We start from the raw sequence: 25,434 nt of genomic DNA, 5'->3' as shown, positions 1-25,434 counted from the left end.
TCATGGTATACAATCATGGTATACAATCATGGTATACAATCATGGTATACAATCATGGTATACAATCATGGTATACAATCATGGTATACAATCATGGTATTAGATAATCCAACACTACTACAGTAGTCAGTACTACACTCTTGGTCGATCCAAACTCTTCACTCACATCACCATCACCACAGCGAGGACAATTCCGCCGGGTATACATTGTATAGATTGATATTGACAATGACCCTCCAGACAGCTGTTTTGCTCCTCCTGAGCTCATCAGTGGAGGCGGAAGATGCTGACTGAAGGCCCAGGCAATACCAGTGGACGTGTTCAACGGGTATGGCGGCATGGCGTGGCTGTGTGCGACGAGCTGGCAGGATAGTGATTGCCTCAGGGGCCTCTGGGTCTGCCGCGTCGACCAGTTCCTGGTTCGCTTCGTCGTTCGTTCCCCGTTAGGCCTCCGCGGAATATGCTCGTATTTTTACCGATAATTCCTTTGAGCATTGGTCAAAATTTCGACCGATTATTCCCGTAATTCCACCAATAATTCTCACAATAATGCTTTTTTTCTTCCCTTTTTTTGCAGATACCGTACCGCGTACCGGTTTTTTTGCCACTTGGACGGGCAAAAATCACGGTTCGCGTGAAACTCGGCAGGAAGCTCTTTTTCTTCTTTCTTTTTTGAAATACCGGCTGGGCGATCAACTTCAGGATCACAAGCTTTTTGGTACAAATCAGGGTGTTATAAATGGAAAAAAATTGAAAAAAGGGGGGCATTGTTCAAATTTTACCGATTATTCCACAAAAATTGCCAATAATTCCCGTTTTAAAAATCACACCGATAATTCCCGAAATTATGCCGGCACATTCCGCGGAGGCCTATTCCCCGTCACGTCACTATGGGACAAGTACAGTCAGACGTCAGCCGCAGTATCTTTGTTTGTTTTTTGTGGTACATGCAAAAACTAAATTTTCTGGTGTTAGACTGACTGCTGTTTTTTGCGCAATCTATAAATTATAATCAATCTATATACCGGAATTGTCCTCGCTGTGGTGATGGTGATGTGAGTGCAGAGTTTGGATCGGCCAAGAGCGCAATGTGGTGGTGTGGTGTATTGTATACTGTATACTGTGTCTAGAACTCTAGATCAGTGAGAAAGATGTGCCTAGTTGAAGTTTGTGTGAGTGATGAGTTCACACACTTATCTCAAACTGAGCAGGTCAATCCTCCTATCAATTGTTCTTGTCAAGATGTGACAGAACTGCTCCACAAGAAAAATCTTTGCCATATGGATCGACAACTCGGGATTGAGCATGTGAGGCCAGTGAATATTGCTCTGCATTCATGCATGTGCACAAGTATGCTTACGGTCATGCACGGAGAATGCATACAATTGCATGGATTTGTTCGGAGATGGACAAAGTGCAGGCTGCCTGAAAGAGAAGTTCCTGGAAAGATACGGTAGAAACATCAACATGTTACCATGCAACTGTGTATGGCGAGATCCTTTTATCACTGATACATGTATGGCAAAATCAGTACTTTCTGTAGACAGTGCGTATATACATGTACATCAATGGGAGGCACTTTTACAACAACAAAAAGAGCTGCAAATGGCTAAGCCCTACTTACAGTACAGCAGGTGCATGATGGTTATCAAATTATCAATTCTATTCAAAACGTAACCGTGCTTGAACTTACTTGAGGACTAGTGGGCAAAGCTTTACTAGGTGAGCTGATCATCCAGCATTTCTACCTTTGCAGCACATTGTGATATACGGGACAAGTTAAGTACTAGTAGATCGGCCAGCATTTCTCCCCGTGCAGCAAACAGTCATGCGACATCAGTTATGTGACAACAGTCATGTGACATCAGTCATGTGACATCAGTCATGTCACATCAGTCCAGGGACATCGGCAGTAGAGATCTAACCATGCGCCAGCAGAAGCGGCATAACTGACACGAGCCTCTCGGAAACTCGCGCATGTCACCGGCTATTCAGGCTGTCCTGGAAGCCTCATCCACTTGTGGCTTGGCGGGTGGTGAGCACACCTATGCACCACAGGAAACAGAAATCCCAATGTGGAGAGAGTCTGTTCACACGGCATCTTCATTCGGTCCGTCGGTTCCTCATACAGAAAAAATAGGTGTTCCCTAGGCTATTTAGACCTGACAAGATCACACGATACTCATCCACACCACCACACAGTTCACCAATAGTAGTATGCCCAAATAGAGGAAATTACTCCTTCAGTCTACAACTTGGAGAGTTAGATTGCAGAAATCGTGTACATGTAATAGGTGTGAACAAAGGGAAACTATCAATAGAACATACCAAATCTGAGTGGAATCGCAGAGATCCATTTTCCAGCGGGTTAGGTATACTTGGCATGAATTATGGCAGGTACCATGAGGCAAAGTCCACAGCTACTTGTGCCCACATTACGGCTGGTACCATGAGGCAAAGTCCACAGCTACTGGTGCCCAACAGAGGCCCTGCACGACTCCCTTACCTTGAATGTGGCTGCAGTGCTGCTGGATACAGCTGCGGCAAGAGTATGTGCAGTGCGACCCAACGCACTTTCTGTCATTGGAGTCGATGCCTCACTTCCACCAATACTACTGGAGCCTACAGGAAAACAAACACATAGATTCTGGGTCTTTCTGGCTCAACATGTACAAAGGTGCAGTAGTAAATTCACGCATGATCGAATACCATAGCGTTCTTCAGCCAATAGCACAATGGTTGTGCCGAGTGTGAAGTCACAATGCAATCTTATCTGACCTTTCAAATGGTCACATACATGTACTGCTATTGATCTTCTTCCATGGAGACCCCCCGGGTGCTTGAACTGGACGAGCGGCATGGTGTCTTTTGTTGTTGCTGCTGTTTCTACTTCTAAGTATTTTGCTCGGGAAACCCAACTGACTATTGTCGTCTTACAGGGTGACATAATTATGACCACCCACAATTTCATATTCTGTACTTGTATTCTAATGTCACGACAAACTGTAGAGGAGAGGACACTGTCTTATGGCCTTTTAGTAAGCCAATTTTCAGGGGCCTGCGAGAAGGAGAAGCGCCACATCACCCCAGTGGGTTTTCACAGTGGTCAGTTGACAACATACAGGGTACAATGCAGGGGCGTCGGAAGGTATTCAACATTGGTGCGGCCATGAAGAGGTGGGAGTCCGAGGCCATCCTCCTGGGGAAATGGGGAAATTTGTCAAAAAGTTGGGCTCAAAGAGCCCATACTTTATGCTTCAAAAATCACAAGATGAAATTATTGGTGTCGCACCAGCCGCACCAGTTCCAACGCCCCTGCAATGAGGGCTGCATGAAGTTGCACAGGAAGGGTGAGTTTCAAAGTCGGAAGAAAATGTTGAACGGACTCTGCTTGAATGACAGCTACACCATAGCTCAGCGGTTAGAGCATTGCTGGCCTCAAACGAAGGTCCCTGGTTCGGTCCTAGGGGCGAGAGTCAATATATTCTTCAGACGTTTCCCCTTTTTCCATTCCCTCGACTAGTGAACATAGAAATTGATTACATGTCGTGGGAAATTTTGTCTCAGCCAATTTCGAGTGGACATCGCATCAAACAGACATACATTCAAACATTAAGAACGAGCTAAGAGCTGAGAATGCACAGCCTAGGGAGAAGCTATTAACCCTTTATTACCGGCCTGCAGACTTTCGATCATATGATCGAAAGTCTGCTGGCCAGTATTATCTTCGTAACTCCATCATGTCTTGTGCAAATTCAACAATCGAAAAGTCTATTTGGTAGCGGAAACTCCAAGCTATCCAATGCAACAGTCGCCGAAGAGTTACGATGTCGGACACTAGAGATATCGCGCGACGTATTCTCACCTCGGCAAATTAAAAAATTTCATCGATCACTTCACCATTTTTGGGGAAAATCCCTTTTCGTGCGCTCTTTGAGCGACTAAGCACGTGATCTTGACGTAGTCAGCTGAAGTTTGAATCGTCTCAAACAAATTTGAGCATTCTACGATGAAGGAAAGTGGAATGGCGTTGATGAGACGAATTTGCTTGCATATCAGGCTTGGAGACGATTTTGCTGTGTTACCGCGCCTGATTTGTGACGACTGGATAATGGAGCTTGGTACCCTGGCGTTGCTCTTGCCAAGAGCTTTCCAACAAGCCGTAGATTGTGACAATCAAGTGAAGGAGACCAAAGTTAAGACCTGGTGCAGTTGGAAATTGTGCTTAAATTCGTAATCCTGGTGCATGCTGTGCAAGTAATCCGGTAATAAAGGGTTAAGAACCACCAATCATTGCAAAAAGAAAAAGGGGACGCTCCTGGAATCTCCACCACTAGTTTCCCCGCTGTTTTCACTCCGCATCTGCTTGTTTTCCGAGCCAACTAAAAACAGATCGCTTGTCGCCAACAAACCACAACAAAGTCTTCGAGCACCCGGGTTAACAAGTAGACACAAAGCGACATGCAAATTACAAACCTGTTCACACCAATGCTATCGGTGGATAATGACAACGGGCAAGGAAAGCGATTGAAATTAATGCTCCTGGGATTTCGAGAAGGTTGTCTTCAGCAACTGCTGCTACTCAATACCAAATGGCTATGTTGCATGACAAGGCATTCAAGCATCAAGAGTTGCCTGCTATCATAACTCAAAGCATACAGACTCTGGGAACACAGCGTCGAATTTTGGTTTTCCTCTATTCAAGGATTTCCAAGAAGCTCTTGGTGTGTCAAGGGGATCTCCTGCTGGGAAGAATTTTACATGCTAAGGAGCCAGTAACGTGAGACTAGAGCAAAGGAGCTGAGACATGTATAAAAGGCAGACCGATTCTGGCAGACACGGATTCGGTATGCCGTTGGTGTACAAAGATGAGCTTGACCTCTATATCATTCTGATATGGAGGTCCGTGGACTCACGAGCCAGCATGCCGCATGATTCCTAAAACATGCCAATATGCAGGTGCAAACAATAAGATACCTTACCTTTGCCTGCGGCGGTTGGAAGTCTTGTGAGTGGTACAGACACATCACTGGTGTGGCTGATCATGTCAATAGACTCAGGCGGATGGTGAAGATACAGCGGCTTACACAGCATTAGATCATATGTAGACTGGTCAATGGAACGCAGCGCGGCCAGGATCTGCGAGAAGAGCGGACGATCAAGGGCATCGCCCGCCCAGCAGTTCAGCATCAAACTATACCTGGAGACGCAGGGCGGGACAAGGTGACAACAGTGCACAACGTTAGCGTACTTGGAACTCCCAACAAGTCTCGGCCTCACTGATAACGGCGTGCTGGTTTCACTTTGAATTACTTGATCACATGCTAATGCATCAACACCTTCCTCATTTCACCTCTTTGCACATATTAGATAAAAAAAAACCAGTGCATATAATCACATGACCTATCCGACTTGCACAGCACTACTGCCCTGCCGCTATCATACTCACACAATAACACAATAACACAATAACACACTAGTGAGCTAAAAGCAATGTGCGTATTTGACAGCTTGCACACACCCACTGTACTCACACTCGATCCGGACAGCTCTTGGGCTGCACAAGGCGATTGCCTTCGGACAAGTGTTCCAGGATCTCATGGTTGGCTACACCAGCATAGGGCACTTGGCCAAGACTCATCAGCTCCCAGAGGACAATGCCATACGACCACTGAGAAACAACAGCAACACAGGTAGCAACTCCTATATTTATAGGCCCTTCAATGTCCTCTGTATCGTCTTTCTTATTATTTTTTTGGCTTGTGGAATAGTAAAAAAATTTAAATTAAAAAAGCAAGTCACATCCGGATCCCAGTACGCAAAGCGCTATGTGCCGAGGTCAGCAACAGATTGGACAACTGGACCGCTCTGATAAGAACTGCCACCTCTCCTGGAGTACCGCAACACATGCATGAATAACGTGCGACCCTTCTCGTACAGATATGACCCTGTATCATGAGATCACATGCACACTAGGGACCATGATTCGGGCATGCCAAATGTGGTCGGCTAGCTTCGATAGGCAGTCTCACTGAAGACTAAGTCATATTTCCATGGAGCCGCAATTCATGCAGCACTACGACGGCACTTGTTGCACATCACGTACACTGCAGTAATCACCCCGGTGACCAGAGTTTTATATCGCACACAAAATTCGGCCTCACTCAATTATGTATGTTTGATGTCATGACATTTCCTTTCATATCCAAAGCATGGTATGCACACAACCGAGATCTCGAGCCGAAAACAGTGCATTCAAGATGAACACGAAAGAGGGGTTACGCAAACGATGTTATGGTCATGGTTGCAAGCCGGCGGATTCACTTACGGACGGTAATCATATAGCGCGAGTCGGGGGATTTGCATACAGGCGCTAGGTATACAGAGTGAGCTACCAGATTCCCGTATGGGAGCAAAGTACATGTATATAACATGCGTCGGCTGGTTCACCGTGTTGTGTAGCATACCAGCTAGTGCAACGGTGTGCCGCGACTTTGCCACTCTAAACAAAGCATCGCAACCCAGCCGATGATGTAATCAAATAACCTCTGTACAAAGCACATGTTCTAGCCTGTAATATCCAGTACTGACCACGTCACTCTGTGTGGTGAACTTGTAGTACTGCAAGCTCTCCAGTGCCATCCACTTGACTGGTAGCATGAACTCTGTGCTGACTTTGTAATAGGACTCATCCTGAACATCACGGCCCAGCCCAAAGTCGCCGACTTTGACAACCATATCAGAATTCAGCCTGTTCCGAGAGTGCCCATCACAAGATGATATGCAGCAGAAGTGAGAGCAAGCAGCCAAAAGTACAAAAAAACACAATGTGAGCGATATACATCATGCACTCGACATCTGAACTCGATCTGTCATTTAGCCAACACTGTGTGCATGACTGTATGAACCGCATCACAGCAACATCAGCTATGGAGAAGGACTACAACTATTCATATCGTGCTGGACTTTGCGACATAACACCCATGGCATATCACTCAGTGTACATCTCCCACTGCCATCGAGAGAGTCATTCAACTTGTCAGAATTATTATATTACTATACCACACAATTTGCCATGTGTCAGTCATTGACTGCTGCGGCTATAAAGGATTTCACTGTGAAATACCATCTGAGCGTCCAGACATGTTAGCCCTTTTCGTGGCGTACTCATGCAGTGTGGTGTTGGATGAGAGAACTCCCTACATGTACAAAAAGTTGTGTACGACATGACCTTCTCAGACAGTTTATTCATGCCCGTTGCGCTTAGAAGATGTTTCCATAATGTACTTGCAGGACTTAATCCTCTACTCTGAGGACAGGTCAGAGGGTGTAAAATATAGCACTGTGTATGTGCAGCAGGCAGCTCATGTACTAGTAGTGAAGCAAGGCATCGCAGGATCATTTGGTGATGTACGATTGCAGTCACTTCCCCGAAAAGATATCAAGATGGTGTGCTTGGGAGAGATGGGGTGCCCTGATGCAATTACGGTACTCACACTGCAATTACGGTACTCACACTCACTTTGTCAGGCAGGGTGTACTGTTGTGGACATTGAATTCTGGTGGGATGACGGCGGGGCCGGCGCCCTTACTGCTTTCAGCACGCGTACATGCACTGTAGTTCACGCACCCACTGTACACAATGGACCAGCAGTGCTCGCGGCTCCAAGGCCAATGCCCCAGTGGCCGCTTCATTTCTCAATGGATTTCAATATCCACAGCAGTACATGCACACTACCAAGTAGACCGGTGGAGACCGTAGGAATCCAGAAAATTGCAGAATTACTAGCACTAGTATCTAGTGCCTGGTAGAGTGTATTGTACACAACCACACACTTCAGACTTACATGCACAACCATACACTACAGACTTACATGCACAACCATACCGACTTACATACACAACCATACAGACTTACATGCAGTTTCTGGCAGCCAAATCCCTGTGAACAAAGTTACGCTTGCCGAGGTAGGACATGCCGAGGGCGACTTGCAGAGCAAACTCAAAAAGCTGCTCAAAGCGGAGTTCCTGACACAGGCAAAGAACACATGACATCAAAGACTAAAATATACTTCAGAAGTAGAAGTACTAGGACAAGGGGACAGGACTGTCGGCATCTACAGTTGGAACTAGCGCAACTCAACAGTTCAAATGCCTCACAATACCACAAGTGCCCAAAAGAAGATGCAGACAGTCATCGTCTCTATGATATAGGTGTTGTAAGAAACAAACCATGGAAACACTCAACTGACCACTGCTCCTGGTGAGAATATTGGGTTGAACAGCTTCAAGTAGGAGTGCAAATCACCATTCTGCATGTACGGCACAACTATTTGAGGTGCGGCTGATTCCAAGCAGATGCCAACCAGGTTGAGGATGTTTGGGTGCTGGAATTGCGCCATCACGTGTGCCTCTTCCAGGAACCGGTACAGCTGTTTGCTGGATATATCACTTCCACCTGAACATAGAAAGACAGTCGGTGCCGCAGTAGCATAAGCATTTCTGCCTGCCCCGTATTCCCCTACTGAAGAAAATCAGCAAAGGGCTGCAGCAGCAGTTGTAGAAAGGTAGAAATGTTATCATCACAAGAAGCATTTCCGAACTCAACACTACTGTTTGACAAGATCTTACTGCTCTCACAGCACAGCATGCTCTGTAACAGTCTGATTACAACCTCACTCTCCTCATGAATAACATCAATGGCACCTTTCACTCCTCAACAAGTCTACAATTGCCGTCATCCATAGGGACAAGGTGCAGAGGAAACTGCTCTATTCAATAGAGATATAACTACATGTACTAGTATGTTAGCTCAAGAGGAGTCCGAGTGTTGATACCAGCTAACCAATCCGTAGATAGAACACACATATTGCCTTACACTTCAGTGTTTTCACCGCCACTCTCTCTCCGTGAAGATAACCCTCAAACACCACACCAAAGGCACCTGCATCGCAACCGTGAGGCAGGAACAAGGCATGTCACTTACAACACAAACGAGCAGCGAGTTCATACTTACCCATACGCTGAAAACCATTATTGGCCCCTTTTTCTGATACAAACATGACCAACGAGAACAAATTGGTATTACACCACTCGATAGTCAATGTATATGCACCACAGCCTGATATCTTTTCCAGAAAGCATACAAGCTGGTCCATGTGACCGGTCCTGGAGGGGGAGCATACTTATCAGGGGACGCTGACATTTCATTGAAAAGTAAAACGAAAAAGTAGATGCGCTTACCTTCCCCTCTTTGGTCTACCTTAACCTAGAACATTCCGAGTTGGAAGGCTGTTGGTTAGCGCTTCGGGGATGTGTTGAAGCTAGGTGTCAGGTTGTGGAATGCCTCAGTACTCTGTCAGTTTTGTGTTTAGTTGTTGCACTTTCTGACTGTATATAGTATCCAGTTACAGTTACTGGATCTAGTTACAGGGTGGACAGTTACTCTTAACCCTTTACCGGCAGCCCCATACTTGAATGCGTCGTAAACGACGCATTCGACATGCATACTAAAACCATGCCTGGTATGACAGGAAGCATCAGCCCACGGGGATTTCCCGTGGCCCTCACACAGCCTAGGTATGATCCTATCCGTAGCTGAAGAGATCTACGCGTGTCCCATTTGATTTCATTGAGAACTGCGCGATCGAAAACTTACGGAAATACACGCGCGCCGACAATGCCGTCTGCCTCCGTCAAAACGTCGTGAGATGCATTTCCTCTTGCGCAGTGAATTCCTTTCGTCCTCAGATGACTTCTCCGACGAGGACCTAGCAGACCTTCGCTCTGGGACCGACGACAGATAGATAAATACTTCGTTCCAGCCGCCGATGCAAGCGAATTTCAAGTTGCGAAGCGGAGCGCACGCCAAGTAAATTCTCACGCAAATATCGGGAGCTCCAGCCGCTGAAGACGATGTCGTCGTGATGTACCTGGAAGAATCTGATGGTGCTTATGGTGGGAAAGCCATCGAGAGTGATACCCGTGTCGACAGTCTCCCAGAGACGGAATTTTAGGCCATCGACTTTCTACGTACCTGATTGACGGCAGGGCAGCGCGACTTGCGCACGACCTTACGGAGCCATCGGACAGCGATTCTGGGGCGATGCTGCTCTGAATTGCGAGCGAGGCACGGCCACTGAAGTCTCTGATGGCTATGGCGTTCGTTTCCGCTCCGAAGTCGACTTGTTTTGGCAGTTTCATGTCAATGTCGGAATCTGACGATTTGCACTATGTACAATTTCCGTGCTTAGACGTATAGGTGCCAATTTAGCAGCGTATGTGTGAGGTATGTGAAAATAAATTTTTCCATGGTCAAGAAGTAGTACCAGACTTCCAAGAAAACATAACTTGCACATACAAAATGTGCCCTCGTTGTGAGTTATTGGCATCTTTCTCAATGTTATGGATTTCATATACAAAATGCACTTGCCGGCAAAGGGTTAACATGTATCCATATGTCCCTTTCCTTTCGTAGATGTCTGACCTTTTCCAATCTCCTGTCCGAGGATGATATCGTCTGGGTGCAGCTGTAGACCTTCGAATGGAACTGATCCCACTGACTGGCCTTCCTCACTGATGGCCTGTGCTCCACCTACATGAACACACAGCCGCGAAAGAACACAAAGAGGAACCGATAACAGTCAGGATTTCTGCAAAGCTGTCAATCTAGTCGGATAATGGAGATAGTTGGGCCTGTTCTGTCACATCATTAGCGTTGAAATACCAACTGGATATATCTTACTAATCTCACAAATTGCTGAATGCTGACAACATTGAAGTAGGAAATCAAAGGTACATGTAAATGTGGTCCATACTTCTCATACCCGAATCTTTGCCAGTCGTATCCTTCATGTGCCTGTGCAAATAGGACATACAACGAGGATGATTCAGACTGTGAATATGATCAAGCTCATCCGTGCACTGATCATGAAGTTAGCATCTTCAGGTGACCAGCTATCAGCTATCGGCTATCTTTCTACAGAATGACAGTCGGTGTGCATAAGTCCAACATCCAGTGGCCATGATCACTTGGTTTGTGACCGAACACGTAACAGTGTGGCCTTTCACTTACCATGACATAATAGACTGTACACTGATACAACTGACTGTATACTGATAAAATTAATGTGCTCATTTCCTTACCCGGCCTTTCTGTCCCATATCTGTCTCTCTTATTTTTCCTCCCCCCCCCCCCCCCATTATGCTCAACCATGCACACTTATGAAGAGCGGAGACTCCTCGAGAGGCTACTAGTCTCTGGATAACCCCATAAACAGATGATGCGCACTTGTAACTGTAATTATAATAAATGAGCCCATACATTAGCTAAACACTTTCATCGATACTGCCTTCCGCTGATAGAACCAAAACACACCGCAGCAGCGTATGCACCCCGATGATCATTAATTTTATGTTCTGCTGCTGCTGCCAGTTATTTTGGTTTTTAGTAAAAAATAAAAAAGGTAAAAAAAAGTTGATATCTTACTTGTCCAGCCAACGTTGGCGAAAGCAGCACTCAAAGTAGACAATAGCCAGCACTGCCAGCAGCACCAGCACTGCCAGCACAGCCATCACGGCCAACAGCTCCGTGCGGTGAAGATGCTGAGGTGAGAAGGAAACTGAAGACGACGAGCAAACAACACAGTGTAGGAGTTGCATTATTTGATAGAACGGACACTGATTCCTAGGTTCAAACCCCAGGATTGACGGCAGTTACATTTTTCTCTACTTGCATGTTTTTGTATCTTTCCGTGGGTCACTCATGAGTCGTGTATAGCTAAAACCCGTATTTCTCCACTTTACCCATGTGACTCTCTTTGGCGAACTGTGATTGGCCGCTTATTCTAATATTCCAGAATGTTCTCAATATTGTCGGTGACCGGTTATTGTAGAGTGCTCATTGGTCACTGACAGAAAGCATGGCTGCCGCTCGCCGTGTGCTATGTTTTCTTGCATTTTTCTTTTCTTGGGCTCTTTCACTTCTTATCTTTACTTGCCGAGTGTGCAACTAATATTCTGTCCTTACGATTATTCGTAAAAACCACGAAGTGAGTGCTTTATTTGAGTGCGTGTAATTGTCTCCAGCTACTACAACAGTATGTAGACGCATATGCTGGGGGGGGGGGGGGGAGAATAGATGCCTGAGAATCACAAGGTCCTGAGTTTGAGGCCTGCGCTGGGAGCAGGGAGCGTGTATTGTGCTAACAAATGCGGTGATGCATGTGTAACTCGTATACTCTCAGCACTCAAAGCACAATCATACTTGTAGTTACGTAAGTAGTTATCATTCGATCATTGTCTCACAAGGAGAAGAAGAAGACCAGGCAGTGCGAGTATGCGCACTGCTATCCATGCATTCCTACGATGTACTATTTATGTGTATACAAATTACGTGTCATAAAGTAGCCATGCTACACATGCATGAACCACTTTACAATTAGTGAACTGCACCAACACCCACGGTCAACTGGGTATTCACTACTCGGAGTGAGGGTAACATAGATGCAGGTAACGAGGTTCGTCCCCTTGTCGAGCATTGGTTGTGAGAGTTACCACCTCACCCTCGCCGTTAGGCGTTACATCTGCCAACCTGGTATCACAGGCATGGTGGTGGCCTGGCACAAGCGAACCTTCCTAAGCTGGTTGTGTTTCTCAATACAATTGTATAGCCGGTTGCAACACGAACGTGCGAACCGTTTACTTACTTATACAAGTGTGCGGTACTAGGAGGCTTTCTGAGCATGACCGACTTCTGAAGCTGTATGTAACGCACTAGCGTGTCAATATGATCAGTGCCCAGGGCGTTGTTGCGCAACGGGTCTAGAGTGAAAGACTTTTCATGGCTTATTTATGTTGTTCTTTAGTTTTATTGTGTAGTGGTTTAGTCTTGACTTTGTTGCATTGTTTTGGTTGCATGTGCAGTCTTCTGTACATGTACACACCATGGAACGCTTACGTCATCGTCGCGCGTGCAACATTATTTCGCGCGCATGCTCATATATGCTGCCGCAACGTTTGTCCTTTTCTTTAGTTATCAGTTTTGCCTCGTCGTGTCCGGTCTTCTTGTCTGTCCGTCTTCGTCTTGTCAAGATATTATGTAGAACTTTTAGTTCAGTTGCGCTGTTGTGTGTGGCGAGTCGGATGGGCGGGGAGGCTGGGCCCATGACGCCTGGAGAAGATGTGCTGGTTAACGAAAGGTGTCGTGAAAGCCCTCCCGGATCCGACAGCCTTTAGTAAGTACTTTAATTCCATAACTGGCGGGAGCCTTCCAACATTTACAAAATTACGACTACAAAATATAACTGATTAACAGTACCCTGCACTCTGCTACCTCGGGCATTGCGCAATGTCATCAAAAAGAAAATCACTCTACACACGCTAGACTGTACAGATGGAACAAAATGCACTAACTTAGTGAAACACAATACCGTGTATGCGTAGGTCACGGTACTTGCCATTGGGAGACACATGCGGAAGTACTACTACTAGTCCCTATGTACCAGCAACATGAAGATTGAGTGCTAATGAAGAATACGTGCCCCCCCCCCCCCCAACCCAACAATCATAATGTTCCTATTATTGAAGAAGGCTGGTACAAGAATTTCATAGCCTACTAGGCATTAGGCATTAGTATGGTCATCACTGATTCTTGGACTCCCAGCTCTGCTTCATGATAATTGAACTTACTAACAGGATGGACAAACGGCACTTCAAAGAAGTATCTCTTATCAATGTTATCTAATGCAAGCAAAAGAGAAACACAAAGGATTCCAAAGAAGATTGACAGAAATTTCGACCCAGGTGCAGCTCCGAGGCCAGGGGGGGGGGGTGAGTTCATTGAGTGCGCCCTCCACGCTGGGGGGGGGGGGGATGTGTGAAGATGCACATAAATGGACCGAGCCATGAAATGCCACATACCACACAAAAGAAAATCACCGAAATAAGTCGTGTGTGCGTCTTTGTGTGTTCTTTAGGTAAGGATAAGATCCATCCATCCTCCTCCTGCATATTAAAAGTACACAATACGTACTATCTCTCTCTCTCTCTCTCTCTCTCTCTCTCTCTCTCTCTCTCTCTCTCTCTCTCTCTCTCTCTCTCTCTCTCTCTCTCTCTCTCTCTCTCTCTCTCTCTCTCTCTCTCTCTCACATACACTCTCTCTCTCTCTCTCTCTCTCTCACATACACACTCTCTCTCCAGAACTTACTGGTATCATTGCAGATGAACTGGAAGAAGAGATAGAAGGACACGTGGGTTGGCGGGTTGTTGGTGGCGGTGTTGTTGGTGGTGATGTTATAAGTCAGGAAGATCTGTGTGAAATGCTGCTTGTCAGTTGCTGTGCAGCTGAATGCAAGACTCAGGTCTTAACACAAACATGCATGTACACAAACATGCACACACACACACACATACACACCCGCACACACATACGCGTGCGAACACACATAGCATGCAACCATACCCGGGATCTGACTGAATTCATGTGTGTATGTGTGTGTGTGCGCGCGTGTGTGCGCGTGTGTGTGTGTGTGTGCTTGTTCTCGGATGGTGTACATGGCGAGGGGTCAGATGGTATACTTACAGGCATCTGGAATACGTCATGCATGCCAACACCTGGTTAACCCTTTCAGTGCCAAGGGGGTCAGAAAAATTCAAATTTTTCTGAGTTGAGCCGAACTCAAATTTTTCATAGCTCAGCTGTATATCCACGGATCTTTACAAACGATGGCTCGCTGGAAAGATATCATGGCCAGGCAGACAGCTGTGAAGAGAAAATGCAGCGAAAATAGTCTTCCTCGCGAGGGCGACTGAGCGAAGTCCGTTTTCTGCATTTTCGTAGCATCCGCACTTTCTCACGCGCGCGATCGATCACAGTGCAGTCAACTTTCAACACACGAAATTCGGACAAAGTTGGCCTGAAAGCCACTGAAAATCTCGATGTTTTGATACCCAATACGCATGGGTTGCCACGAGAGAAATAGAGAAATCCGCGAAGCGCATACGTCATGTTTTCTACGCGCGACAATTGTTTGTCCGAGCGCGCGCGCTTCAGGCTTCGCCCTGGCGATATCTATCCTCACGGACACAAAACGATGTGATGAGTCGATAGCCAAGGTCTTCCTGAAGACGTAGAGTGGTCGTTTGTAGAAGTGGAGATACAAATTTATGTGTACACACATACTCATTCTGGGCGACTAAAGTCGCCCGTGGCACTGAGAGGGTTAAGGGTCTAGGCTAAGAGGTGGTCAGATCATCCATGTTCAATTGCATATGTACTATAACTTTAGGGCTCACAGTTCCTATGGTAGTCAGGCCGCGACATGGCGGCCATTTTGATTTGTGACAAGCTGTCACGCAGCTTGCACGTGAGCCTGAACGATTCATTATTTTTCGACTTCATCAGTAATCCATGATCCAGCGGAGATTCTTTCGATCGCGTTCATGCTCAGCGCTCATCCAAGCGAACAGTTACTGTTTGATTCGTGCTTTGCTTTTTCTTTTTTTTCTCAGGAGAAAGGATCTCTACTTTGTTTTAGAGTCGAGATGAGACATCCAGGCGCTGTGTGTGGGCGACTTGTCTGTGTCTCGATCTTGGCTTCTTGGGTCACTGAGAAGTAGCACGTGCCGGGATTGGCGGATATCTCGGTCTCTTAGGTATCTGGTTTTGCTGAGTCGTACTATGACCTGGTTTCAAGTAACACTCGCATTTATTGCAAGGAGACTATCTCCAGACGAGACGTCTTGGCGCTGCTGAGCAGAGGCCGGAGGAGCAGCTGAGCTGCCTTTGCTTGGCTTGAAAAACAACAAGGACAGGTAACCCTCCCTGATTTCCCCTTTGAGCTTAGGTGTGCGAAGGGCAGCGCAGGGATGGATTACCGTTGCAAAAAACGAAAGAACCAGGGCCGCTTTGGGTTGGCAAAGAAACCTAAACCGATGACGTGTGCTGGACTACCCCAGGAAAATGTTCCTGTTGGGTGCGTGGCTCGTGCTGACATGGATGGACGACTTGATGGCGAGGTAAATCTGCAGGTCGAATGCTTTTTTTTTGCAATTCCTTGAAGTAGTACTATTTTTTTAATACTTGCGTGCCATCATGATATCAACATCAGGTTTCACAGCAAAAAAGAAAGTGAAGTGTAGATCCTCATCTAGCTCAGAAGCAATACATATACCATAAACTAAATACAAGTAGAATTATTTCAAAGAAGGGCAGCACGTGCGTAACTATCCTGGGAGCACTTCCAATACAAGCGGTATAAAAGAATAGCATGAAAGATTATGAAACAATACATTCATGGCTAACTATGACTCGTAAGATGCCAACACAGTGTTTGTTCTCTGCATCATAATTATGACTGTTTTCTAGGTTCAGGCAGTGGATGCTCCAAGTGCAGGAAGCATAACCGATGTACCACTTAGTGCGGACCTATCACCTCTCCAAAGGGATATGACACAAAATGAACCAGCCGCATGCAGTCACGATTATATCAAAGACCCGGAGTCCGAGAAAGATGACCCCAGTGCATTGAGTCCAACAGATGCAATGCATAGTACGCCAACATCACACGGTGAATCAACAAAGAATGAATCAACTGCATGCAGTCGAGACAACATCGAAGCCCTGGAAGCCCTGGAGAAGGATAAAAGCGAGCTTGCAAGGACAAAAGGGGCACAGTGCACGTTTCATGGCGGAGGTTCGTTATCTGAAAATTGCGTGCATGCTCAGCAACCAGAAGGCTGCAGTAGCACTCCATCTTTGCCATCATATTCTCACCGGTGAACCACCATGCAACAATCTTGGCACAGCAGTTTCTCCAGCAACCTTATCTGAGGGGAATGTACTACTAGGAGAAGTAGATAAAGCTGTTCTGCGAAAGCAACTTTCAACAACAGAGTTCGACATTGCAGTTTTCGCGGATGATTCAAATAAACGAGAGGAAGACCGGCACATGCTGGGCGTGCACACTTGGTCTGCGGAAAGAGATGGCCCAGTTGGGTACCTGCTTGCCAATACTATTGTGAAAACCGGAAGAGGAGCAGACCAGGCAGACGCGGATTACCATGTATTGAAGAAGGTGTATGGTGTGAACAAGATTTGTGGTGTGATGGGAGATAAATATAATGCAAGCACACAGTCCGGTGCACGCAAGGGTCAAGCAGTGGAATTGGGTAAGAAGTTCAGTGTACCCACAGTATTTATCGGATGCTATCCACATATTTTGAACACTGCTCTACGAAATGCCATGACAGATGGCTTCGGTCAGCGTGGAGCAATACAAGATTTCAATTTGTTTCAGTTGCACTTCAAAGTTGGGTATGTTCACAAGCAGCGACCGAGTTTTTACAAGTCACTCTACGTCAGTGAGAAGATAACATCAGTGCCACCACCTCTGCCACAAGAGTTTATAGAAACAAGATGGACTTACATTCATGAAAGTTTGCAGTGGTGGGCAAAATACGGCAACGCTTGCCAGGCACTTGGACGCCGCATTGTGGAGAAGATGCCGAAGATCATGAACCACTTCGGCATCTGGGAGGACATATTACGGATGGCTGCCAATCCCGTCCTGGATGTGGAGAGAACCATGCTGCTCGAAGTACTCGACCAGCTCATTATGCCATCTCTGGCCGCTTGCCAGCAACCGGACAATGAGATGCAGTTCAGCTCGGGCTATCTTGCCCGTCAATGGCCAGCCAAAGTGATGATGGACATCAACATGGCAACGTTAATGCGCAAACATCCGTCGTTTGCGACGCCCCTCACTGACACCGCCAAGTCTGAGAAGCTCCAGAAAGCGGCGCAAGACAGGTTAACCGACCATGTGCAGAAGCCCTTCCTCAGTGCCATCACAACGAGCCTGGAGAAGCATGCAACGCGCTGGCCAGTGTTCCCATGGCTATTCGCTCTTGGTGCGCACAGCCAATTGCGACATTTATTTTGGTGAGCTGTATTTCGTGTGCTAGGTGGTGTTGCCATGAAATACAAGCAGTTTTTCCGGCAGGGACCTGCCACAGCCACAGCAGATACTTATACTTTCCTAGTAGATAGAGCACTGGAAATGAAACCCGTGTCGGCACTTGCGGCATTGTGCGTCCCTGATGGCCTTCTAGACGAGCCATCATGTCTGCTCCACAACCCGGAAACGCATTGGTTCGACGAGTTCGCCATATTGACCTTAGTTGCTGCAGGTCAGAAGGGCAAGCAGGAGCGGCGGAGGAATTGGCCAATACAGCCAGGTATGGCAAGTTCTTGGGTTGGCCAATTCTGCAGAAGTTGGTCCACCAACAGCAGCAGGGGAGCCACACGCATGGGCCTGGTATTGCCACCACATCTTTGGCCTGCCAGTCCATAACGTATTAGCCGAGAGGCAGTTCAATCTCGCTAACATATATTTGAGTGCCAACGAGTCCGAGATTAGTCGGCAAGCAATGCAACTGTTCGCCCAGAACATCCTGCATGGCGGACAACCTGTTGCCCGAACAACGAATGAAACAATCCGCACATTTATCTCCTCCATGAAGAACTATAGCAGTAGCGTAACCGATGAGCAAGAGGCAGAGGCACGATCTGCTCTCAAATTAGTGAGAACAGAATCCGACACGAGAACCCTGACGGCTGCCGAGGTCTACAGCAACGCGTTGTCTCGCCATCGGTCTCGAGAGGAGTCCACCAGTAGAGTGCTTCAGCTGGAGAAAGAAGATCGGAAGCATGGTGTGAAGCACATCGCCTCCAAGAAGCAAACAGTGCATCTGGCAGCTGAGCGTCGCTTTCCAGCTACAAACATTCTGCAATCCCCAGCGCAAGCTGAGCAACCCCCAGCTGCAGAACTCGAGGAGTAGTTGGACAGGTAAGCAACTAATCTAGTTCACTCTACATTTGTAAGCTAAAAACAGTCAACTGCCTTGTGCTTGTGTCGCAATTGTAGTGTTCAAATAATAATTTTTTTCTTGAGTTGCCATTTTCTGTCATGTCAGCTTGCGCACGGGTCTTCTTCTTGACCTTGCGCGCTTCAAAATTTAAGAACTGCACAATGGTTGCTCCGATTTTGACGATCTATGGCTCAAAATTTTCTTGAGGGACCTGGCCAGAGGATTACCGAGCCATATTTTTGGTTTTCACCGAGCTTGTGTCATTGATTCCCACAGATGTTTGTCCCATCGAGGGACGAAAATCCACAAAATCCCGTTCGTGGAGTCTCAGAGCACGGATTTGAAAAAATCGTTCGGTAATCATGTAGTCCTTCAGCCAAGGAATCCTCCCTGAAAATTTCATGGCTCTCCGGTTAGTCAATCTTTAGAACGAATCGATAGAAGATTCCAAAAATTTTCAAAATTCCAAGTCCGGCGATTGGCTGAAACACGGTTTTCACTGATCACGCCAGCACCTCGTGGAACAAAATGGCGCTGATGTTGAATGTACGCAACTGTGAGCCCTCAACTTGGACGTTTTCTTTTTCACTGTGGCTCCGATAAGCCGCTGATTACAAGGCGCATGTCTCGAGTCAAGGTGAGGGAAATGAGCGAAATGACTTACTGAGATATTGGTCAGGGCCTAGATAACCAGACCAGGGAGACTTCTGATACACAAGAGCCAGGCCATTATCTACATCACGTGGGTGGAAAGCCGACCATGTCACGTTGTAACGTACCTCCTCCTGCAAAATGAACAGCACAGAACAAAGCACACCCAAGTATGGTCGCACATGCAGATACCGTTAAGTCGCGGATAAAAGCCGGGCTTGTAAGCATTTAAGCCGCTTTCTGCGTCAGGCTTTAATGCAAACCAGGCTTGTATGCAAACCATGCTTATATGCACCACTGATATTTTTGCCAGGCTTGTATGCACATCGGCCGATCCGGGCTTGCATAGAAGCCAGGCTTCTACGCGCGACACGCGTAGATCTACCACTGACTACCGGTATGGCGGCAGTTTTACTATGAAACCGTGTATAGCGCATGCACTCTTGACCTACCCGATCCGCGCTTGCATTAAAGCCAGGCTTCTACGCGCGACAGGCTTATATGCATTTGACCCGTTTGATTTTCAGGCTTCTATCCGCGATGTGCTTGTATGCAAACCCGGCTTTTATCCGCGACTTTACGGTACTGGACGCGTCGGCCTACTGCTAGTATGCAAGACCCCAAACATTATTCAGCATGATTCAAAAAGATCCTAACTTGAATATACTTGTACATCCTGATATGTTTCATTTCGGCTTTACTGTGCTAATGCTTACACAGGTGACTTTAATGAACACTGCTGTGACACCAGAACCACCTACCATTGGATATGTATGTAGATAGAGCAATGGCTGAACAGTGGATAGTAGCTGAGACTTCTGTCCAAACAGGTACAGCTCTTGCGTGGCATCGAGAAACTGAACACCACCTTGCCGATCCGTCCAATCTGCACAGACATCTTCTTCGTCCGCAAGGGCCAGCACTCCAAAGTTGGGTATTCCTGGACAGAAACCGTACAGAGCCAGCATCCGTAAGAGTGAGTGATCACAATATCAGTATTGTACTAAGGGCTGACACATCTACACGTCTACACCGGTCATAGGGAAACTTCTAGATAGTATCCATATTCCAGAGCCGCAGTGGTTTGGGTATTGTTATAATCGCATTGAAGCGGGTCTTGGTCCAAGGTTCATCGTTCGAATGATTCCGATTCAAGTGCACTGTAGGGGGGGGGGGGGATAAGATGTAACACCCGGTCATACTGTCGGTCCCAAACGAGCACACGGCAAAATGGATCAAAGTCAATGCTTCACCAATGGTCTGTATACTGTGCCGTGACTACTCTGCCAGTGAGCACACAATTGGTAAGCTTTGGGGAGGTACACAAACCTCCAGCTGTTCCATGGAGTTCCATAGAGTTTGATTTAGCCTTATTCAAACCCCAGGTGGGTGGGGTGGGTCGTAACTAAACCATGCCGTGCCGTGAACTTTATAGATAATGCAGTATGGCCAAAAACGCATGCTAAGAATGTTTGAGTGCAAATCATTGCCACGTATGTGTGCTAAAAAAGAGTTCTTTGATCCAAAAACAGAATTGTAAGTCAAAACAATAAAAAGAAATCAAATCAAACTAGATCCATGTGCCCCAAATAGGTTTTAGAGGTAGCTCTGGAAAAGGCAATTTGGAGCGCCAAAGAAAAAAAGGAATGTTTCCCACACCGGGAATTGAACCCGGGCCGTCTGGGTGAAAACCAGAAATCCTAACCACTAGACCATATGGGAGGACACAAAAGCTTAATTCCGTATCCAACTGTTTACACTAGACTATGATCGGGGGGGGGGGGGGGGAGGGGGGAGCAGCCAGAATAAGGATTTTCCAGCCAATCATTACCCTGCCATGGAGTGCAGTGTTCTATGTAGGTAGCATCTACTACGTCAAATCAATAGTTTATAGTTGGGTGGGTAATGCCCAGGTCCTTGAACGCAATTTTCACAGTTTTCGTGTGCATTCTCACCTTGCAACAACCGGTTTGCATAGTCACACTACAAAATTACAGAGTTTGCATTCTAAATCTCAGGAAGTCTTTGGAAGCTGAGACGAGGTTGAAAGAAGTAGTCAAACTTTGGAAAGTCCATGGCGGCAAATACCCTCTTGAAAAGGGTTTTGGATCAAGGATCGCCCCTGGAATGGTGCAATGTCCGTACGGAGATTTTAGTGGCGCACAACATGTCAATGTTAGCATGGTTCCCTAGTTTGCATATTACCAACCGGATTCTAGTTTTTTAAAAACTCGGATGTTGGGCCAATAGAGTGCGTTGTCGCACTATCTGACTGTATATTATCTCGTCACCTTGGTGGACTGTTAGTCATAACTAGTGTTAGGTACCTCCTCCCGTACGTTGTACAACCTTTTCCAAGCTGGCCTGCATGCACCCTCGTCGTACTCACCTGTTGTCTCCTTTTGTTACCTTTTGTTCCGTTCGCCTGGGTAGCTACTTGCGCGCCCATATGTCATTGTGCCATAGCTACACAGGCCCTTTATCTTGCCCCCTCACTCGATCTCTCTCTCTCTCTCTCTCTCTCTCTCTTCCACAATGTAGTCGTTTCGTTCGTCTTGGTCTCCGTCTCTTCGGCTATAATAAATGTCTTCCCAACTACCCGTTGTCCATTGTGTCTGGGGAGAATCACTGAATCACTGAATCACTGTCCTCTTCCTACTCAACACTAGGAAGTAGTAGTAACTTATAGGTCCTTTTTTCTCTCTACAGATTCTAGTTAGGAATTAAAGGGTTTCGGAAACTTTTTCCTATGAATGAAGCTGCAGGAAGCCTCACCACTGCCACTAAGCAGATTCTAGCTGATGTAGGAATCCATGCGAGGAATGGTATCTACCCTTACGCAACTTGCCTGATACTTACTTATAGCTTCCGGACTATTGAACAACAAGCTAGTGTTCGGAATGGAAAACCTACCTGCATCCGAATATGGTACCGTTTTGAATACAGGGCTGTTTCATATCTTCAATACTGGTAGAAGCATGTTCATCCAGATGACCCCCCCCCCCCCAATAGTAGCCACAAACATGTAGCTGGCTGAATTTGTATTGACAGCTTCGTTTGGATACGAATACAAGCCCAACCCCAGCCTCAATGATCTGCTTGTACAATGGTAAGCAAGGCTTTCTTGCACGACCAGATATTGACTGAAGCTACTGCCGAAATTGTTTGCGGAAATTCGAAATACAACGCCTCTCTCCACCAGTGTGGTTAAATCTTTCAATTTTACCCCGATGTACATGTACGAGTGTTGCGGCATGCATCACTATTGCCGGTGCAACTGAGAAATACAATCATGTTCTGCAGTCGTCCATGCTGTGTAATCCATACTGTGAAAGTACGGAGAAAGTTGCAAGCTTTTCCTGCTACGTGTACCATGTGCACAGTGCATATTAATTATGTGGAAGAAAATTAATGCTTCAAGACTCTAATAGAGCAGGGTGTACATAGTAAATTAAGATTTTAATGAATTCCTTGAAGTAACCAGTTTGCTGCATTGCAACTTGCACTATTGTACTTCTGAGGCATGCAGATTTACGCAGTACCAAAACATACAATGACATGTAGATAAGAAGGAGTCTACCTATGTACCAGGAAAACAAATGAAACTGTTGACTGTCTGAAAGCTCAGTGGGGAGTTGGGAAATACTTCATGTCATTGCATGTCTACACTGTAGTGATCGTGAGACTTACCTAACTCCAACACTCTGAAGAATGTCTGGTTCATGCAGATATCGAATGCTTGACATTGCCGATTGCCACCACTTACGAGAAGTACCAGCACCAGCACCAGCGCTACTGACGCGGTGGAGAGTAAGTCTCGGCCAAACATCACGCTGCCACGCACACCGCCACTTGCGTAACTACTTAGTAGCGGACAGCTGCGCCCATGTCCAACACGCACGGATGAACGCCGAGTGCGCTCACCAACGCTCATCAGCAACAGATACAGTACCGGACGCCAGAAACTGCAGTCAAACACCGTTCTTCCTTTACTGGCACTCGTCAAAACTAAACTTTCCGTCCGTCACAGCGATGAGTGCCGACACCGCGAGTACAGCTGAGGCCAACAACGGAAAAGCACCACTTGCTTTCTTTTTCGGACACCAACGTGGCAGGCTGGCGAAGAGCTAGCTGCAGCGCTGATCGCTGCTCATTAGATCACAGACTGCGAGATATTGCACAGCGGAGCTCACGACATCGTCGACACCTGTATTTGCCCCAGACACCTCATCATGGTAATGTCCAGGGACAACTCTATCACTATCAGTATCAATCATACACCCTGCGCCTTCCTTCAAGGAGAATGTGACTATCACTGTAGTATCAGTATCACGACTTGGCGTGAGATTTTCCGGCTGGAGGAGCTTTCGAATTTCACGCCCGAGTTTCCGGGCGCTTCCTCGTGAACATGTGAAACCTGTACACTAGCACTACTAACGACGTGCACGCACAGTGTCAGTGCAGGAGTGAAAATGGTTACGACTGATTAGTCTGTCTCAGTGTGGCTCGCACTATACTAGCCTGCGACTATCCTTCAGAAGGCGAGGCAAATAATTATTATTATTTTGTCGTGCCTGTTCTTCGAGAGGTCCTCAGAGGAAGAAGTCTCCTTCACTCAGCAGTAGTAGTAGTTTTCAGTTTTCACGACTCCTGGGCCACACCCGGACCCTGGCCTGGTAGATCTACATCATGTACATGACAATCATGATCTGCGCTGCCGCATGCGCAGGCTCAACTGCAACCTGCGAAGTACTACAATCATGATTGTGCAGGTAATCCGATCTCCACCCTGGCTCCATGGTAGATCTACCGGTCATTGATTGTAGTACAAATACCGATACTGGCGATAGAAACGAAAACTACAAAAACAGACCTAGTCCTAGGCTAGTACGGGCCCACTACGGGGCCGGGGTGGTTTCAATTACTTCATTCCGTTTTTTGACTGGAAATGTACAGTCATGTAATTGTTCATATTTTATGGACATACAGCAATGAACCTCAAGCTCTGTACATGTATTTTGAGACTGATAATTATGATAAGCAGAACATGCTAACATACATGTACATGGACACTACAGATGTGTTTAAAACACATCTGTAGTGTCCATTTTATGCTATCGCAAAAGTAGTTTAGTCTTCCACTGCTGTCTGCTGCACAATCGTACAGTGATACACACTGTTTTCCAAACCCAGATCTGAGATGGCTTCTTTGCCTTGGCAGAGGTACAGGTGTAGTAGTAGTAGTAGTAGTACTATCTTGTTGAGGTATTCCCCACCAAGCAATATAGCGAGAGTAGAGAGATATTTCAGCAGTCAGCCAACAGAATGCACGTATGAATCGCATAGCACCGGCACAAGCAAAAACAAACCATGAACAGAAGCAGGGGATAAAGTGTGTGCGGGCCCTGCGGGGAGAGGGGGGGGGGGGGAGGGTCAACGTACCACACTCACTTGAACACCATAAGGCCAAGTAAAAAAAAAAGCTAGATGATCGTCCCCGTCCGCCCCAGTTTTTGTCAGCGCCCCAAGAAATATTTTATTTTTTAAATCGTGAGTTTTTGCCGAAATCGTTGGTTTTTTACCGATCGCGGATGCAGGAAACATGTGCACGCTTTGTTTAATACTTTCTTTACTATATGGACCACATACTACTAGTATATCACAACGTCAGTATCGATCTGCTGAAGAAAGAAAAAGAAAAAAAGAAAAAAAAAGAAAAAAAGAGAAAAAAAACCTTGATGTTGTTGTGTACACTGTGTGCATGAGAGGGTAAAAAGTAAAAAAATAAAAATAAAATCCTCCCGCCCTCCCCGATTTTTCCAAAAAAAAGGACGATCATCTAGTAATTTTTTTTACTCGGCCAAAGTGAACAGTTTTACTTTATAAACAGGGTGATAATTTTAATAGTTGATA

The 25,434-nt window shown here is 46.4% G+C and overlaps 1 protein-coding gene and 1 non-coding gene across 3 annotated transcripts; both read right to left on the bottom strand.

Moving 5' to 3' along the window:
* Nucleotides 1–1,270: 1,270 nt before the first annotated feature.
* On the bottom strand, nucleotides 1,271–24,101 carry LOC135814065 (tyrosine-protein kinase receptor TYRO3-like). Of its 2 annotated transcripts, none has more exons than XM_065327124.1 (16): nucleotides 23,212–24,101; nucleotides 20,283–20,461; nucleotides 19,535–19,655; nucleotides 14,207–14,362; nucleotides 13,690–13,740; nucleotides 11,489–11,621; nucleotides 10,818–10,858; nucleotides 10,487–10,594; nucleotides 8,879–8,944; nucleotides 8,253–8,458; nucleotides 7,919–8,028; nucleotides 6,592–6,751; nucleotides 5,535–5,671; nucleotides 4,983–5,200; nucleotides 2,507–2,622; nucleotides 1,271–2,045 (listed from the first exon to the last, which is right to left on the bottom strand). In XM_065327124.1, exons 1-16 carry the CDS (start codon nucleotides 23,453–23,455, stop codon nucleotides 1,992–1,994), a joined length of 2,100 nt encoding a protein of 699 aa, XP_065183196.1. In that variant the 5' UTR covers nucleotides 23,456–24,101; the 3' UTR covers nucleotides 1,271–1,991. The 2 variants fall into 2 exon arrangements, with proteins under 2 accessions (XP_065183196.1, XP_065183197.1); XM_065327125.1 differs by having other exon boundaries at nucleotides 10,827–10,858; nucleotides 23,212–24,099.
* On the bottom strand, nucleotides 21,172–21,243 carry Trnae-uuc (transfer RNA glutamic acid (anticodon UUC)). The gene has a single exon. It is a non-coding gene; the product is annotated as a tRNA-Glu (tRNA).
* Nucleotides 24,102–25,434: the final 1,333 nt, after the last annotated feature.

Source organism: Sycon ciliatum, chromosome 4 (genome assembly GCF_964019385.1).
Source record: "Sycon ciliatum chromosome 4, ocSycCili1.1, whole genome shotgun sequence".
Classification (NCBI taxonomy): Eukaryota; Metazoa; Porifera; class Calcarea; order Leucosolenida; family Sycettidae; genus Sycon; species Sycon ciliatum.
The sequence above is the reverse complement of the archived record's forward strand: the minus strand, read 5'-3'. Positions and strand labels throughout refer to the sequence as shown.

Coding starts and splice junctions, on each gene's coding strand:
- LOC135814065 (XM_065327124.1), bottom strand. CDS start 23,455: ATGAGCGTTGGTGAGCGCACTCGGCGTTCATCCGTGCGTGTTGGACAT. Junction 14,363..19,534: donor AGGCCCTGACCAATATCTCA/GTAAGTCATTTC, acceptor GTTTGTGTTAAG/ACCTGAGTCTTGCATTCAGC. Junction 10,595..10,817: donor CAAAGATTCGGGTATGAGAA/GTATGGACCACA, acceptor GTGTTCATGTAG/GTGGAGCACAGGCCATCAGT.